A 14,991-nucleotide genomic window follows, 5' to 3' on the forward strand; every position below is an offset into this window, starting at 1 on the left:
AGCAAAGAGCTCGACCCAGAACGATGTTGTACTAAAGAGTCTGATGTGTATCGAGCTGTAAACGTTTCCACGTAATTTGTTCGGTATATAACGCTTCACAACACAGGGCCCCTCAAATCAAGAACTGAAAGATTTTCGATGCCATAGCCCTCGTATAACTTTCGTCAGGATTGCGTTGGCAGTGAGATTCGATCCAGTTATAAGGCTCCAGAAACCTTTTTGTATACGGCGGGATCGTTTCGAATCGTCTACAGCGTGACAGGCGGAACTGCTCTTCATGACAAACACAAAACGATATGAAAGGAGGACATGAAGGTATGTCGGAGGCAATGACATTCAGAGTTTTATGGGGTCGTGAGGGATCTATCTGTGCGAGATGCGGAATCGCCTAGAAGTCGTCATCCTGCATCGAAAGAGAAGCGCGCGTCAGTAGCCGTCCGCCTGCTCGTATGCGTACAGCCAAGACTGACCTCATCAGGCAAAGGTGCGGCAGCGGCAGCCTCCAACTCCTTCTCGTAGATGGCCTGCTGAGCGGCGTCGATCTCAACCTCGGCAGGACGGAGGGCAGGAGCAGCGACAAAGTCTAGTTGGGGGTTACTGTGAGAATACACATGCGGTCAGCGTCAGTCTCGATGCCACAAAAAAGACAGAGCGGCAGGTCGACTTACCCAACCAACTTCCTGGCCAACCACAAGAAAGGCTTCTCGAAGTTGTAGTTCGACTTCGCCGAAATCTCGTAGTACTGCAAGTTCTTCTTGCGGTGGAAGGTGACACCCGAAGTCTTGACCTTTCGCTCCTGCTCACGTAAACGTCGAAGTATATCAGGAATGTGACATGCGAGAGTCTGAAAGTGCTTTTCGTCCTGGGGCTTACCTTGACGTCGACCTTGTTACCACACAGAACGATAGGAATGTTCTCGCAGACTCGCTCCAAGTCTCGGTGCCAGTTGGGAACGTTCTTGTAGGTGATTCGGGAAGTGACGTCGAACATGATAATACCACATTGTCCTGTGGTAGAGGCAAGAAGACGGACATGCGAGTGTCAGCTCCCGTATTCTTGGAAGACGAAGCAGGAGAAGAGCAGCGTTGACGAACCCTGAATGTAATAACCGTCCCTCAAACCTCCAAACTTCTCCTGACCGGCGGTGTCCCAACAGTTGAAGATAATGGTACCGTAGTTGGTGTGGAAGTTGAGGGGGTGGACCTCGACACCGAGAGTAGCTGAGGCGAAAGGGGGTGCGACAAAAGTTGGCCTTTGGCATCGACAGGGACAAAATGGCGTTCGCAATGGACCCACCAATGTATTTTTTCTCGAACTCTCCGGTCAAGTGTCGCTTGACGAAGGTGGTCTGAGGCGGCGGAAACGGATGAGGTTGGCGGTAAAGTGATTACGACCGGATATGATCAGCTTCGCTCGATGTCACGATCAGCTGAGGTCGGTCAGCTTACCTTTCCGGTACCACCGTCACCACACAGAACCAACTTGAAGGTAGGGACGTTTTGCTGTTGAATATTTCACGATCAAAAGTGAGGCGGGTCGGGCACGAAGCAAAGACAACTTTTGTCGTCAGCTCCACCTTGTCGGTATATTCCGCCGAGCTCGTGCAACGGCAGAGGCACTGACCTCGGCCATTTCGTTTATTCCTACGGATGATATGTCTCTGTCTGGGAAAGTTGTATGGGAAGATCAAGTCGTGATATCGATCCCAAAGGCTTTACAGGTTGACGGACGCTGCTAGAGAATTTGACCAAGTCGCAATGTTTACGCTGAGCTGGGAATGGCAAAGCGATGGCTTTCGAATAGGAAAATCGCTTTCTCACGCGTCAACGCGTCTCACCTTAACGTCAAGAAGTCATCGAAGATAGCGAAGTCAAACTTGCTTAGCCGGATTTTTGGCTTGCTCAACGGAGTCAGGCTGATTGCGTATATGATTATGATGTTTCTCTACAAATTAGATCTGTTAACGCTATAGTAGGTCGTGCGGTCTGCATCGATTATATGCAGAGTCATGTTCACTAGCACGAGTCGGCGAGTAGTGGAATCTATCCCATGTTGTCACTCTTTGCGGGAAGCTACATCCGCAAGGCATAAACCGACGCACACGATTGGCACTCGGTAAAAGGATCTTACAATCAGATTCTGCCCGAGGGAGCAGGTCCAGCGATGCCCATAGCTGTCAAGAGTGACTCGAGATCCTTGCCTTCCCCAGCTCCTGAAGGCGAATTCGCCGATACGTCCACATTGCGGACGCTCGAGATCACCCTCCCGGTAGGCAGATGAAAATTCATCCTGCGATCGGTTTGAATAGGACTGACCGAGGTGATTTGGTCGCGAATGGGCCCTTGTGAAACAACCGGGGGAGCAGTGCGCGCCTGTCGACCCTGACCAAGGCCCGACGCGGTGGACGCCTTGTCGCATAGGACCCTCTCGGGTTCGCATGGCAAGACGACCTCTCTATCCGAATCTTGATGAGACCCCGCATCATGACGGTCGAACGAGTCCATCAGCAGGTCCTTGCGATTTGCTTTGTTTCGCTGAATCCTGCTTCCGTGGTCATCGGATGAACGAGTCGGCATGGTCTGTTCAGACGAGCTGTTGTTGCGATCACGAGTCTCGCTCTTGAGAATGGACCTAACCGGCTTCCTACGAGGAGGCGTAGTCATTTCGTTCATTCGTTTCGACCTTGGCATATGTTCCGGAGCCGGGAGGAGGACTCGTTCGGGCGACGAAGGAGCTGTAAAGCTGACTGCGGATTGCGAGGGGACAACCGTCTTGACATGGCCATCGTCACGCTCGCGGCGAGGCGTTCGCATGGCTGATGGGTTCGAATCGTACTCAAAAGACGAGGACAGCTGAGAGCCGTCTTGGGAAGACGATCTAGGTGGACTCTTGGACTTTGGTTGAGGTGAATTCTGATGGTAGATGGCGTCTTGTATGATACTCTCGGTGACGCTAGCAGATGAGAATCGAGGAGAAGTGTTCGAACCAAGCGTTTTGATCGAGACAAGGGAAGTGGTGGGAATGAGGCGTTCTAGACGTTCGTGGATGATGTCATAGTTGGGGTCGTGATGGTTGGAATCTTGTTTGAGAGGTTTGGTACCCCTGTTATCGTAAGTGACGGGTCGTGTCGTCAGGGTAAGGCTCCCGGGATAAGCGGGATAGAGTCGTGTTTCGCCGGTATAAGGTCGCTTAACGAGAGGAGAGATAGGTTGCGAGAGCCCGGCGGGAATGGAAGGTTGAGAGTATATCGAGGTGGGGGACGTCATTCGCTGGAGAGAGTTCTGGGCATGAGATCTGTAGACGTAGCCCACTTCCATGGGCGGTCCGAACCCCTTTTCACACGACGGAATCGAAGAGAGATTCGAATCCGGCCTGATCCGCTCCGGAGACCCTTGATACAGGGTAGGAGCGACCGTGCTCTGAGCTTTTTCCGAATCATGGATGAGGAACTTGGTACTAGCATAAGAGCTCGACCCGATGACCGAATAGGCCTCGCCATCAAGCGGATGAGACCGATGAAGGCTGGTCGGGCAATCGAACCAGGTCGAGTTCCTCCTTCGCCGAGTGGCCTTCTTCCAGCCGTTCTTGAACTTCTCCTGTAGAGCAACATCGCCCTTTCTCTGACCACCGTGGCCGTCATCGTCTATAGCTCGACGGAGCCTCCAGATCTTGAAAGCCCAGAAGAGCGCTCCCAACGCCAAAATCGACCCGGCAACGATACAGCTGATGATGATGGTTGATGTCGAAGTGGATGCTGGATTGTTGCCGGCGCCCCCTCCGAGACCAGATGTATAGGGAGAAGAGACGTCGGTCGTGTGCGTATGATCTTGATGAGGCCGCTCTTTCACCTTTTCGGGCTGGAGAAACGGTGGAATCTCGACGTCGGGATCGCTAACCGGTGTGGCAAATTCCCGTTCGATATCGTTGGGATCCGACTGGATTACCAATTCGTTCAGATGCGACCTTTTAGGCTCGGGGTTGTACCCTGACTGGAACGGATCGGTCCAGCTGGAAGCCATGTTTGGATTGCCTGATGAAGACGTACATCGATTCAGTACGTCAACCACTTCATACGGAAAACTATACCACAGGCTTGTTACTGACATTTGCTGATAGGATCGTATAGAGTAGAGAGACAAGGAGAAGTAGATGCAGGCGCCGAGTAGTGAGGGTCGTGTGACAATATGAAACGTAGGGAACCGGTCGTTTGACGATTCGCCCGGGCGAAGCCGAGAAGAAAAGAGCGTGTTGTCGTAAGGAATGTAGAGGATGGTACAGCTATAAACTGCTAACCGGATACGCAGTCGAGAGGCGAGAAGGTGGGTTTCGTAATGGAGCCTGTTGTAGCTACTCTGTAGCTTCCAAGTTGATGTTTATAGGACCAACGACTTGAACATCGACACTTTGTGACGGAGACGACCGAAGCGTCGATTCGGTCTGACGACGAGCGCTCTGCTTGCTTAGTCAGCATGCCTCATGCGCTAGCTACCTCTTGCATATCTCAAGGACTTCAAGGAACGTCAGAAACTCAATGACCTCGCGAATGTCACACCAGATCGCAATAATGACCACCTCACACTTATGGCTGACCAGTATCGAAAAGTCATGAAATTGATCAATCTACATTTGACGGGCAAATATCCAACAGCGCTGCTTCGGCGACCCCGGTCTTATACCTTTGCTCGACTGTCCCAACGATCGCGTTTCGACAAAACGCACATCAAACGTCAGCTGTCCGGGACAAACACCTCACTCGTTGGATCGAGTCAATCCGAGACTCACCGACCCGTCCTGCCGAAATAACTCTTCAGAACCCAGACCTGCGCGAATGCGATTCCTGCGATGGCGAGGGATTCCAGGATTGAGTACCAAAAGATCCTGGATTCCGTGGAAAGCACCGTCGAGTGATTTCGGTGATGACGGGTGTGGAAGCTGCGTGAGATGCCCGTATGGAGCCATGTTCAGGACAGAAATTCAGGGTGGCAGATGGAAACGGCAACCGGATCACTGACTATTTTTGAGTTCGCACGAGATTACTCAACATGCCGTTCAACTTGTAGATGCTCTCTTCCAAGCTCGACGTGTGTTCCGCGATGGATCCTTGTTGGACGGGCAAGGATCGACGGGGCTCTGATTCGACCATGATGCTGTATATCGCATGAGTCAGAGAAGCAGGAGCAGGAAGACGGATCAGGTGATGGAAAGGAGGGGTGTTTAGTAGGGCAAGGGAAGATCTTGTTGGAGTCTAGACCGCCAATCGCGTTGGGCACTCACTCAAAATCGATAAGTTTGGCAGTCATACTCGACTCGTTCTCGAAACAAAACGAATATTCCCCGACCTATCGCGATCAAAGGGAGGTTCCAGGTGAGATATCAGACATGATTCCGATGATAGCAACACCACTATGGCCCTCGCGACACGGCTGGGTTGCGGTACTAACGGTGTTCGCGGTAAAGATATAATCCCCCTGTCTCTCCCCCGTGCCCTCCAGGATGACCTTTTCCGAGGGACTTTGTACCGTATAATCTATATCAAACGATCCTCCTGATTGAACAGAGAAGTAGAAACCTGGTAAAATTCATCGCGGTGATTGCATTTCACGATAGGTCAGTTGAGCCGTGATTACCAGGTTCGACCGAGGTCAGGAACATAGGGATTAGACTAACCGACTTTCTCGCCAATGCCTGCAGGTCGCAAAGAGGCAGGCCCTGTCAGCTCCCTCTATCTTATTTGATGATCGCTACAACCGCGACACCCAGGAATATTTACGTACCATCGACATCCGCATAGAAACAGCTCTTCTCGTTCCCCTGCAGGTACGTTGTCAAAGCCGTCGCGCTGCTGCCCTGCGCACCGAACAAGAGGCACAAGAGCGTGCTAGCGACGATGAGTTTGGACCAGCAAATCCGGCTAGCAAGTGATGAACCAGCCATTGTTCCGTCTGTCATGGAGATGCGTTGTGCGGATCGTGCTAAGTGAGTCTATGGCTCGATACGTTGATCTGGTCAGACAGGGGTCCGCTACTCGCCTGAATGAGGTCCTTGAGAGCGTCGTTGAAAAGACGGTCGCGGTCGGGTTTGTGACTAGATCGACGAGGCTGCTCTGTCAATGTCCCGAGTTCGAGTATGCTATCGAGTAGTTGTACGATTTGCACAAGAGCTGCCATTCCTTGCGATCCATCACGATGATCTGATGATCGACTCTGGACGTTGCAACGGCCTCCCCCTTGGAGGTGGAAATATGGAGGACAGGGTGGGCCGAGTACGAGTGGTTGTCGGATGCAAATTCGCAAATAATTGTGGTTGCTTGCTCTCTACACTACTTCTCGACTGCTGCTCATTCTTGCTCGCCACGATTCACAGACTTCTTCCCGTGTCATCCTCACAGCTGATACGCTTAGGGATAGCACACCATGGCGAGAAAATCCAAGGACCCGAGAAAGCCGTCTCAGGCCTACCTGGCCGCCACGGGCCAGCTGAAACCTGTTACCACCGAGACCGACGCATCACCAGCGACTCCCGTTAAGACACAGCCAACCACACCCTCTTCCTCATCAACAAAACCTGCTGCTGGCGCAAAATCTACACCAGTAAAGAAGGCTGTTATTGCTCCAACGACGAAATCGAAATCGAAATCGACCGAGAATGAGGACGTCTTGAGAAGGGAGATCAAGGCTTTGGGCGGGGACGATCAGGATTGGGAGATGCTCAAAGATCTCAGCGATAGCGAGGGAGAAGAGCCCCAGGTCGAGGTCGAGAAAACCAAGAAGAGTGCCAAGGACAAGACGTCAGGATCGTCTACACTGGAAGTAAGTTGAATCATAGCCCATTCCCGTAACTATTGGCCGTTCTTGCACGTTATTTGGGCCGACTTTCTGACAAATGTCGCTGCGTGCTGTAGAAATCGCTGAAGAACGAGTTGACGGCGTTCATGGAAGGACTAGACTTTGCAGCGGTCGCGCCTGGGGATCATGCCGTGGATGACGAAGACGAGGAGGAGGAAGAGGTCGAGGATGAGGAAGAGGAAGAGGAAGCCTCTACGGAGAGCGAGGAGGTTTCAAGCGAGAGTGCGGAGGAGGATGAAGAAGAGGAGGAAGAGAGCAGCGAGGAAGACGAAGGAGAGGAAGAGGAAGAGGAAGACGAAAAGCATGTTTCCGATGTCAAGCCCAAGACGGTGAAAGAAGAGCCCGTCAAGCCCCAGGAAGAGATTGCCGGATTCGTCAAGAAGTCTGGTTTGGCTAATACCGAGTATGCTGGAATCAACGTGAGTACAGTCAGACCGCTTCGACATTCAATGCACAATATCTGATACGAATAGGTTTCCGAATCGACTTCAATATCAGAACATCCCGTATACCCCCCTCTGGACGCAAATTCCTACGGCGGAACTACCTGAGCCTGCCGTCCCTCTCGAACCCCTCGCACAATTCCGACTCGCCGCCCTTCAATCCCGAGCTAACGCTCTCCTCACTCAATTTCGAGAAGGAACCTTTCCCGATTCGGGCAACGGTCGATCAAAGAACAACATGAAGAAGAAAGAGGTCGCCCTCGGGAAGACCTCGTCCGACGCGGCATTCTTGAAACAGATCTTGGCCGATGGTACCCATCAGGACAAGTTGTCGGCGTTGATCCTCTTGGTCAGGGAGAGTCCCCTGCACAGGATCGATGAGCTCGAGCGATTGAGGGTCATGGCGGGTGCTTCAGGTGAAGGTGGGATCAAGGGAGGTGGGGGTCGAGAAGAGAGGATGAGTGTGATGAGAGCTTTGGGGGATTGGTGGGTCTCGGGGGGAGGCAAGGAAGCTGGGAAACTCAGGTTAGTTCAAAACACGACGTGATGGACCTCGTTTTGAGTCTTTGTTCGCTAATTGAAACCCGCTTGTTCGATCAATCAGGTACCTCGCCGACCAACCGCTCTTGCCTCATCCGGCTTTGACCGATCGGCATCTTCTCCTCTTTGCCTTTGAAGATTGGCTGAAGAAATGGTTCTTTTCGATCTTGCAAATCCTCGAGGTCAGTCCAGGCCTTGGTAGCCTGTCAACCCTTGATCGAACTGAACCCATATTGTACTGTTTTCGGGTCGGCAGGTGTATATGCACGATACGGTGGCGTTCGTCAAGCTGCAAGCGCTTGCTATCGTTTTCAAGCTGTTGGCTGGCAACGCGGAGCAGGAACAGAACTTGTTAAGGTTGGGAGTGAACAAGCTCGTGAGTAAGACAGATTACACCTCGAATTGGTATTGTGGCTGAAACCATATACGATGGTGTTTCAGGGTGATACGGACAAATCGGTCGCGTCCAAGGCCTCGCACCTGATCTTGACCTTGCTTCAATCGCACCCAGCCATGAAGGCAGTAGTCATCCGAGAAGTTGCTGCCCTGGTCCTCAAGCCTCCTGCGCCTCCTCCAGTATCCGCTTCCAAGCATACCAAGTTTGACAAGAAGGACGCCAAGAAGACGGTCGACCCCCACAAGGCCGCCGCTGAGCACGCCAGGTATTACGGGATCATCACTCTCAACCAGATGACTCTGAGTGGGAAGGAACGAGACGTGGCCGCCCGTCTTGTCGAGGTCTACTTTGAGGTCTTCCGAGAGCTACTTGGTAGTAACAGCACCCTCGATAGCGAAGCCAAGGAGGAGGGCGCGGACATAACGCAGAAGGTTGCGGGCAAAGTACACAATTGGCAAGGGCGAAAGAAGGGAACGAGGAACGGCAAGAAGCGTGATGAAAAGAAGAAGGAAGGAGAGGTTGAGATGGGGGATGCCAAATTGGTAGCAGCGGTCTTGACCGGTGTGACTCGAGCTTTACCGTATGCTCGACTGGAGGACGAGGTGTGAGTGTTTCGATGTGCAGGCCGAGGCTACCTGGTAGAGATATCCTGACGTCCCGGATGCGTATTCTAGTTTCGAAAAGCATGCTGAGATGCTGTTCAAGATTACGCATACGGGAACTTTCAACATCTCGATCCGAGCTCTGACCCTGATCTACCAGATCTCTTCGCAGAAAGAGGTCAGTCAATCTATATGCGTCTCGCCTTTTCGTGTGTCACTAATCGAGGAGGGATCGTGGAACAGACTACCTCCGACCGCTTTTACCGAACCCTCTACGAGTCGTTGTTGGATCCCCGACTGACAGAGTCGAACAAGCAACCCATGTACCTCAACCTCCTCTTCAAGGCGCTTCGAGCTGATACCAATATCGGACGGGTGATGGCTTTCGTCAAGAGGTTACTGCAGGTGATGATGGGTCATCAGCCCCCCTTCATCTGCGGGGCTTTGTATCTTTTGGGGGAGGTAAGGACCTTCGGTCTGCGTTTCGATTGGATATATGACTGACTTAGCGTTCGCCTAACAGCTGTTCAGCACGACTTCTGGCCTGTCTACTCTCCTCAACGAAGCGGAGGACAGCGGAGTCGAGCACTTTGAAGATGTTCCCGAGGATGGGGAAGACAAGACGCAGAGGCCAAATGCTGTTGTTGATGACAAGCCTCTCAACGAATACGATGGCCGAAAGCGCGATCCTCTGTTTGCCAACGCCAAATCGAGCTGCTTGTGGGAATTGGTGAGCCGCAAAGGGAGTAGATAATCGGGTAACCAGGCGGCTCAGTATATTCTCCGACTGTGAATAGATGCCTTTCACAAGACATTTCCACCCCTCAGTATCACTTCAGGCAAATCAGCTTCTCGATCTTCGATTGCCGCTGTCGGGTTCCGCAGACATCGAGCAGAACACCCTCGTGGCGTTCCTGGACCGATTTGCCTACCGAAACCCCAAGAAGACAGTAGCGGCTAGAGGAGCAAGTATCATGCAACCTGCTGCCGTCGGACGATCTGGCGCAACTAGCGTCATCAAAGGAAAGGGAAGCAGAGTCGCTCAGGCGGATGGTTACGTCAACGACGAGAAGTTCTGGAATAAGAAGGTCGAAGACGTGCCTGCAGATCAGGTAAGCCGCTTCCACACATTGCTACCGGATCTATCAGCTGACTGCAAGGTGTTCTCTCACAATCAGCTCTTCTTCCACAAGTTCTTCTCGATCAAGCACGATCGTCAACGACAGATGGAGTCGGCCAAGACCAAGCGAAACAAGAAGGGAGAATCTGAATTCGGCGGCTCGGTCAAGGGTGAACCAACAGGCGATGAGAGCGAGGAGTCCGACGCAGAAGAAGCTGAAGTGTGGAAGGTGAGGTACTGTATGCTTTATTCTCCGAGAGGTATGAAACTGATTCATTGAGACGGGTACATAGGCTATGCAAGCATCCATGCCGCAGACTCAGGATGACATGCACCTCATGGAGGACAGTGATGACGATGATGTCGAGTACAGCGATGATGACGACGAGGACGAGGACCAGTCGGAGAGGGATGAGGACGACGTCGAGATGGACGCAGCCGACTCCGAGGAGGAAGCAGATGGTGCAGAAGGTAAGCGACTTGACTCAAGGTCATCGCGCGAGATATACGATTGACTAAGACTTCTCCTATAAACAGATTCGGAAGACGATTCGGACGATGATGCCGACTTCCCCATCGATGAAGACTCTGACGACCTTCTGGACCTCGACGACATGCCAAATATCCCTCTCACATCCGCCTTCTCTGCTTCCGAGTCTGAGGATGAGGAGCTTGACACGGGAAACAAGCGAAAACGAGGCAAAGACGAGAAGAAGGAACGCAAGAAGAAGAGAAAGCTTCCAACTCTTGCCAGCGCAGAGGACTATGCGGCGCTTATCAACGACGGTCCCGAGGAAGATTTGTAGCTGGAGCTGTACATGTGTATCACTTTGTATCCTTTCGAACATTTACACGATCGGAAACCCCGAAATCCAGCGACAAGAAAGAGCCGATCTCTGCAGTGAACGTTCCCTTGAATCTGGCCATTTTACTCCCTGTCGCTTCCTATCCGGCTGTCTATTGGGGCATCCCACTGCGTCGGTGTCATTACGAGGCTGCTTTCTTTTACTGACCAAATTGCCAGCTCGTGGTATAATGATGAAAAGCCATTCCGACTAACTATAATACAACCTTCGGGACACCCAGGACTGTTTGTTATTGTCCCGATCAAGCGATGGACCCCGACCCAAGCATGGACGGCTTCAACCAGCATCTATACCAGCCCGATATACCAGAGCAGAATAATCGTGCAGATCCCGACGACTGTACCGAGAATGACGGTATCTCTCCGTCGACGAGAGTTGATCATACCGAGCAGCGAGTTGATGCCAGGGAATGTACCTGAACATGGCGGTCGATTGCGTCATTGAAGTTAGTACGCATCATTTAGCGCAAGGGTGAGGCAAGACTTACTGATGATGCCTCCAACTCGCGAGTTGATGTTGGCGATGGTCGTCCTTTGTTGAGCGAAATCATCCCGAGTGGCGTAAGCTTGTCTGTGAAAGATTTATGTGGTTGAGCGGCATAGTTCCGCCGGAAAGTTATGCGATTAGTTCAAATTTGTGATTTCACACTGATGAAAGACGTCTCACTCTAAGATTTCGTCTGTCATTCGGTTGGAAGAATCGATACGACTTCGCTCGTTCAAAAGCGCATCGGTCCGACCTTGGTCGTGTTGCGGTAATGACGACTTGTATGCACTGGATTGAGTTCAGGTCATTTAGACTCTGAGTCGCACGCTCTCAAGACTGACTCAAATTCACTCACTTGATGTCTTTTCGGATGCTTCCTAGGAGATTCGTTCTAGCCATCGCAGACTCGACGTTTTGCTAAATGAACAATCGGGTAGATATAAGCTTCACGGATCCCTCACGAGCCCAGCCTTTGGAACTGACCCGTGTTCGAACGAAATCACGTCGATAATCATCTAGCACATCTCTATGTCGAGAAGCGGCATGCATCATCGAGGTCGATGGCGGGATATCAGGGGAATTCAGCAGGCCCGTTAGGTTGTCTATAGCTTCGCCGAGCTGAACGGTATGACAAAGAAGGATCAGCTCTATTTTCAAGGATTGACGGCGAGCTAATGACGAACCTTTTCTAGAAGCTCCTCTATCTCTTCCTCCATCAGCTTGTATCCACCGATGCCTTCTTCCTGTTCGCTCAACTTGTCCGAGCTCGGTCTTGGCGACCCAGAGCTGATCTGAGCTGCCAGCTTCGAGTACGAAGTGAGCTTGGTTTCGAGTCGTGCTTCCAGGGCGCGAGCATGCTTGCGGGTGTTCTCCCAGGACGTAGACATGGTTCCTATTTCTTCTTTCGTCGCGCTGGTCCTGACAGCATACCTTGGTATATTGATATCGTATGCGGTGGACAACTTGAACTTGCAACTCGAACAAGGGTGTCCCGAGAAGCTAGGTAGTGCCCTCGGACCCAATCTCGGGACTGGGGAATCACGTGACTACCTTGCGTGATCGCCTTCGACCTCTAGGATCCAAAGATCAGAGTGAGAGAGACACCTTCTGTACTTCTGTGATCTTTGTTTCTTGCTGAAATAGCGCCCTTGTACTTGTGAAAAGGTCAAGCGATCGACTGAGACACTATGGCCCCAAAGTTCAGGGTCAGACCTAGACGAGGTAGGCTGCTTGCGCGGGATCTCGCAGAGCCGTCGTCTCTTCGTACCTGCTGAAGAGCCTCTCTTTGCACAGAACAAATCGTCGTGCCCTGCACACCGGAACTCACCTCGCTACTAGCATGTTTCGCAACCTCGGGTGACCTACAACACAAGGCAGAATGTTCTGCCGCAGCCAAAAACCTGCACAAATGTATGGAGACTCGGCCGAAGAGCGGAAAAGGAAGGAAGAGCGAGGTGAGTTCGAACTTGATATCGCGAACGACGGGCTGATTCAGAGGGAGAAAGCTAATCCTCGACCCTTTCTGGTGCCTTTCCAGATCAATGCTCTGCTCTCCAAGATCAAGTAGAGCATGTGGAAGTGGAAACGACGAGAGCATAGAAGCAGGACGTCGAGAACGGGATTTGAAGCACGGCATAGCGACATTTAGGGGCGGGTACACCTCTTGTAGACCTCCATGTATCAACATCAATCAAACGGATCAGAGGACTGTATTCAGGCATATGGTTGCCGGACATTCGGGGTCACGGTGCACATCCAGGTTAAAGGCCATGCTTGCTCGATACTTTGCTTCCACTTGGGCAGTTCCGGCCAAAAACGTTGGCTTTTGTGCAATTGCTGATCGGTTCGGTCAGGCACGATCTGGGCTTGGGACAGTCTAGATGGGAAACCGGATTGATACAGTAAGATAGGTATGCATGGTGACGATGGTGAACAATTCGATTGAGAGAAAGAGTGAGGTTCGCAACCCCGGTTGGCTTCGCATCTGGATATCGCCAGTCCTGTTGTCGTCAATCAGGAACCACCGATTTTCTGAGATACGAAACAAAGCAAGGATCAGTTTGAACTCTACCACCTTCGTCGGAACGAGCAAATTGCTCACATAGGCACCGTAGTCCTTATCGGGGTCATACACTTCCCACCGCGATGCTGGGAAGATGTGTTTTGATCGCTGGTACCATGATCGTTCAACGACCTTTCCGGCATGCGACTGAAAGACCGACACCCTGTCAGTACGTGGAGAGTTGTCGAACGACAGAGCCTGCGCCTGCAAGACATACCTCGTCACGCTCCTTTGTGGCATCGTGCAGCATTCGCACGTCATCGTGCACGTCAAAGCTGAACAGAGGTCCAGACTTTCCTCGAGCCTTGTTGACAATGAAATCGTAGAAGGTATAGTGCTGCAGGGTTTTCATACCGATCGACGATTAGCGTCCAGTCAAGGCTTGACGAGAACGACCACAGGATGGCTCACGTGAGGGATGATGAGATCCTCTTTGATGTACATCATGTTGTCTACGCTTGTTCCTCGCAGTTCCGGGAACTGAGCTCGGCATTTCTCCAGGAATTGCCCGACGTTGTCACCTTTCTTGCACTGAGATCGGTCAAGCAGGGTTCAGCGGGGGCGCTCGAGCGTATGACTTAAAGGACGACTCACGTCTACCGTCTTTCGATGACCTGTACCATCCCAGTAACTGTACGTGATTTCGATCGCCTCGTTTTTCAGCTTTTCCTGCTTATCGAGCCATTCTTTTCGCAGTTGTTCTCGCTCCAGGCGTTCCCTAGCTTCCCGATCTCGGTCAGGGAGGAATGAAGTATCGATGGTAGGGTTCTTGGAGAGCTTTGCCTTTTTCAGCGGTGCCTCTATAAGTACAAGCAGCGAGGTCTCTGTCAGCACGTCCAAGATGACTTCGATGACAATAGTCTCACCTTCTGAATCGCCGTTGGATCGCTTCCTACTGCTTGACCCTGCATCCTCATCCTCCTCTTCCTCGTCGATATTGAAACTCAATGCGGGTCGCTCCTTCTTTTCCTTCTTCTTTTTCTTCTTCAGAGCCGACTTGGTCGCCTCTTCGTCTTGTTTTTGAGCAGCTTCTCTACGTTGAGCCTCTTCAATCTCGTTTCGCGTTTTCCGAAAGTCCTCGAGCGTTACGAGACCGATGGTCGACTTCTTGAGCTGCTCGTCCACGCCCTCGGTTCGCGAGGTGAATCTGGCAGCAGTGGTTTGGCTCCTTCGCTCGGTTTCCTGTACTTGAACAAAATCTCGTTCAAAAGTCTGCCTTCGTCAGCACCCCGAATGACTCATTACGAACCTGTTGCAAGGCCTCCTTCTGTCTAGCTATATCGTCCATCATATCCTTGCGCTGTTTTTCCAGCATCGCCTGCCGGCGGCCCTCGTCTTGATTGCTTGCCATACTTCAGCACCGGATCACTAGTCCTAAATCGCTACTTGACCGTCTGGAATCTTGCGAATGACCTTGTACGGCTGTAAGAAGAGGAAGACAGAGAGTTATTGAGTATTCATCATCTACCCTTACCAGACCTTACACTGGACCGACCAGGCGCGGGGTTTGGCTGGACATGCAAACGTTTTCTAGGTCCGTCTCGCGTTCTCCTTAGCGAAAGTGAGAGGCTCGAGGCAAACGCTCGTGGATGAGGTTTCAAGTCGATCGGAAATGAGGGCTCAAGTCTAT

At 51.8% G+C, this 14,991-nt stretch overlaps 7 protein-coding genes across 7 annotated transcripts; 2 read left to right on the forward strand and 5 right to left on the reverse strand.

Annotated features, from left to right (window-relative positions):
- Positions 1–78: 78 nt before the first annotated feature.
- On the reverse strand, positions 79–1,935 carry HD553DRAFT_175035 (GTP-binding nuclear protein RAN). Its single transcript, XM_046176917.1, has 9 exons — positions 1,838–1,935; positions 1,624–1,731; positions 1,449–1,502; positions 1,297–1,348; positions 1,095–1,220; positions 874–1,007; positions 669–796; positions 471–597; positions 79–403 (listed from the first exon to the last, which is right to left on the reverse strand). Exons 2-9 carry the CDS (start codon positions 1,630–1,632, stop codon positions 389–391), a joined length of 645 nt encoding a protein of 214 aa, XP_046038797.1. The 5' UTR covers positions 1,633–1,731; positions 1,838–1,935; the 3' UTR covers positions 79–388.
- Positions 1,895–4,428, reverse strand: HD553DRAFT_348254 (uncharacterized protein). The gene is made up of 2 exons (XM_046183363.1): positions 4,105–4,428; positions 1,895–4,030 (listed from the first exon to the last, which is right to left on the reverse strand). Exon 2 carries the CDS (start codon positions 4,017–4,019, stop codon positions 2,133–2,135), a length of 1,887 nt encoding a protein of 628 aa, XP_046038798.1. The 5' UTR covers positions 4,020–4,030; positions 4,105–4,428; the 3' UTR covers positions 1,895–2,132.
- Positions 4,429–4,552: 124 nt separating this feature from the next.
- On the reverse strand, positions 4,553–6,180 carry HD553DRAFT_306283 (putative ER to Golgi transport-related protein). Its single transcript, XM_046179257.1, has 8 exons — positions 6,030–6,180; positions 5,775–5,942; positions 5,668–5,685; positions 5,442–5,569; positions 5,275–5,339; positions 5,013–5,147; positions 4,783–4,932; positions 4,553–4,686 (listed from the first exon to the last, which is right to left on the reverse strand). Exons 2-8 carry the CDS (start codon positions 5,932–5,934, stop codon positions 4,671–4,673), a joined length of 672 nt encoding a protein of 223 aa, XP_046038799.1. The 5' UTR covers positions 5,935–5,942; positions 6,030–6,180; the 3' UTR covers positions 4,553–4,670.
- Positions 6,181–6,353: 173 nt separating this feature from the next.
- On the forward strand, positions 6,354–10,814 carry HD553DRAFT_175413 (CBF/Mak21 family-domain-containing protein). Its single transcript, XM_046176918.1, has 13 exons — positions 6,354–6,809; positions 6,902–7,264; positions 7,344–7,813; positions 7,893–8,010; positions 8,085–8,204; positions 8,270–8,829; positions 8,900–9,005; positions 9,071–9,289; positions 9,351–9,557; positions 9,625–9,939; positions 10,006–10,176; positions 10,241–10,418; positions 10,485–10,814. Exons 1-13 carry the CDS (start codon positions 6,414–6,416, stop codon positions 10,751–10,753), a joined length of 3,492 nt encoding a protein of 1,163 aa, XP_046038800.1. The 5' UTR covers positions 6,354–6,413; the 3' UTR covers positions 10,754–10,814.
- A 26-nt stretch (positions 10,815–10,840) lies between these two features.
- On the reverse strand, positions 10,841–12,309 carry HD553DRAFT_306287 (snare region anchored in the vesicle membrane C-terminus-domain-containing protein). The gene is made up of 6 exons (XM_046179258.1): positions 11,983–12,309; positions 11,783–11,917; positions 11,655–11,716; positions 11,480–11,587; positions 11,301–11,383; positions 10,841–11,228 (listed from the first exon to the last, which is right to left on the reverse strand). Exons 1-6 carry the CDS (start codon positions 12,184–12,186, stop codon positions 11,101–11,103), a joined length of 720 nt encoding a protein of 239 aa, XP_046038801.1. The 5' UTR covers positions 12,187–12,309; the 3' UTR covers positions 10,841–11,100.
- A 128-nt stretch (positions 12,310–12,437) lies between these two features.
- HD553DRAFT_281234 (uncharacterized protein) lies at positions 12,438–13,027 on the forward strand. Its single transcript, XM_046178126.1, has 3 exons — positions 12,438–12,520; positions 12,593–12,753; positions 12,837–13,027. The coding sequence occupies exons 1-3, from the start codon at positions 12,487–12,489 to the stop codon at positions 12,864–12,866; spliced, it is 225 nt and encodes a 74-aa protein (XP_046038802.1). The 5' UTR covers positions 12,438–12,486; the 3' UTR covers positions 12,867–13,027.
- Positions 13,028–14,953, reverse strand: HD553DRAFT_292899 (XAP-5-like protein). Its single transcript, XM_046178414.1, has 8 exons — positions 14,857–14,953; positions 14,611–14,783; positions 14,228–14,543; positions 13,956–14,161; positions 13,773–13,892; positions 13,579–13,698; positions 13,401–13,508; positions 13,028–13,330 (listed from the first exon to the last, which is right to left on the reverse strand). The coding sequence occupies exons 2-8, from the start codon at positions 14,710–14,712 to the stop codon at positions 13,313–13,315; spliced, it is 990 nt and encodes a 329-aa protein (XP_046038803.1). The 5' UTR covers positions 14,713–14,783; positions 14,857–14,953; the 3' UTR covers positions 13,028–13,312.
- Between the last annotated feature and the right edge of the window lie 38 nt (positions 14,954–14,991).

This window comes from Filobasidium floriforme (assembly GCF_021052385.1).
Source record: "Filobasidium floriforme strain CBS 6241 chromosome Unknown HD553scaffold_4, whole genome shotgun sequence".
Classification (NCBI taxonomy): domain Eukaryota; kingdom Fungi; phylum Basidiomycota; class Tremellomycetes; order Filobasidiales; family Filobasidiaceae; genus Filobasidium; species Filobasidium floriforme.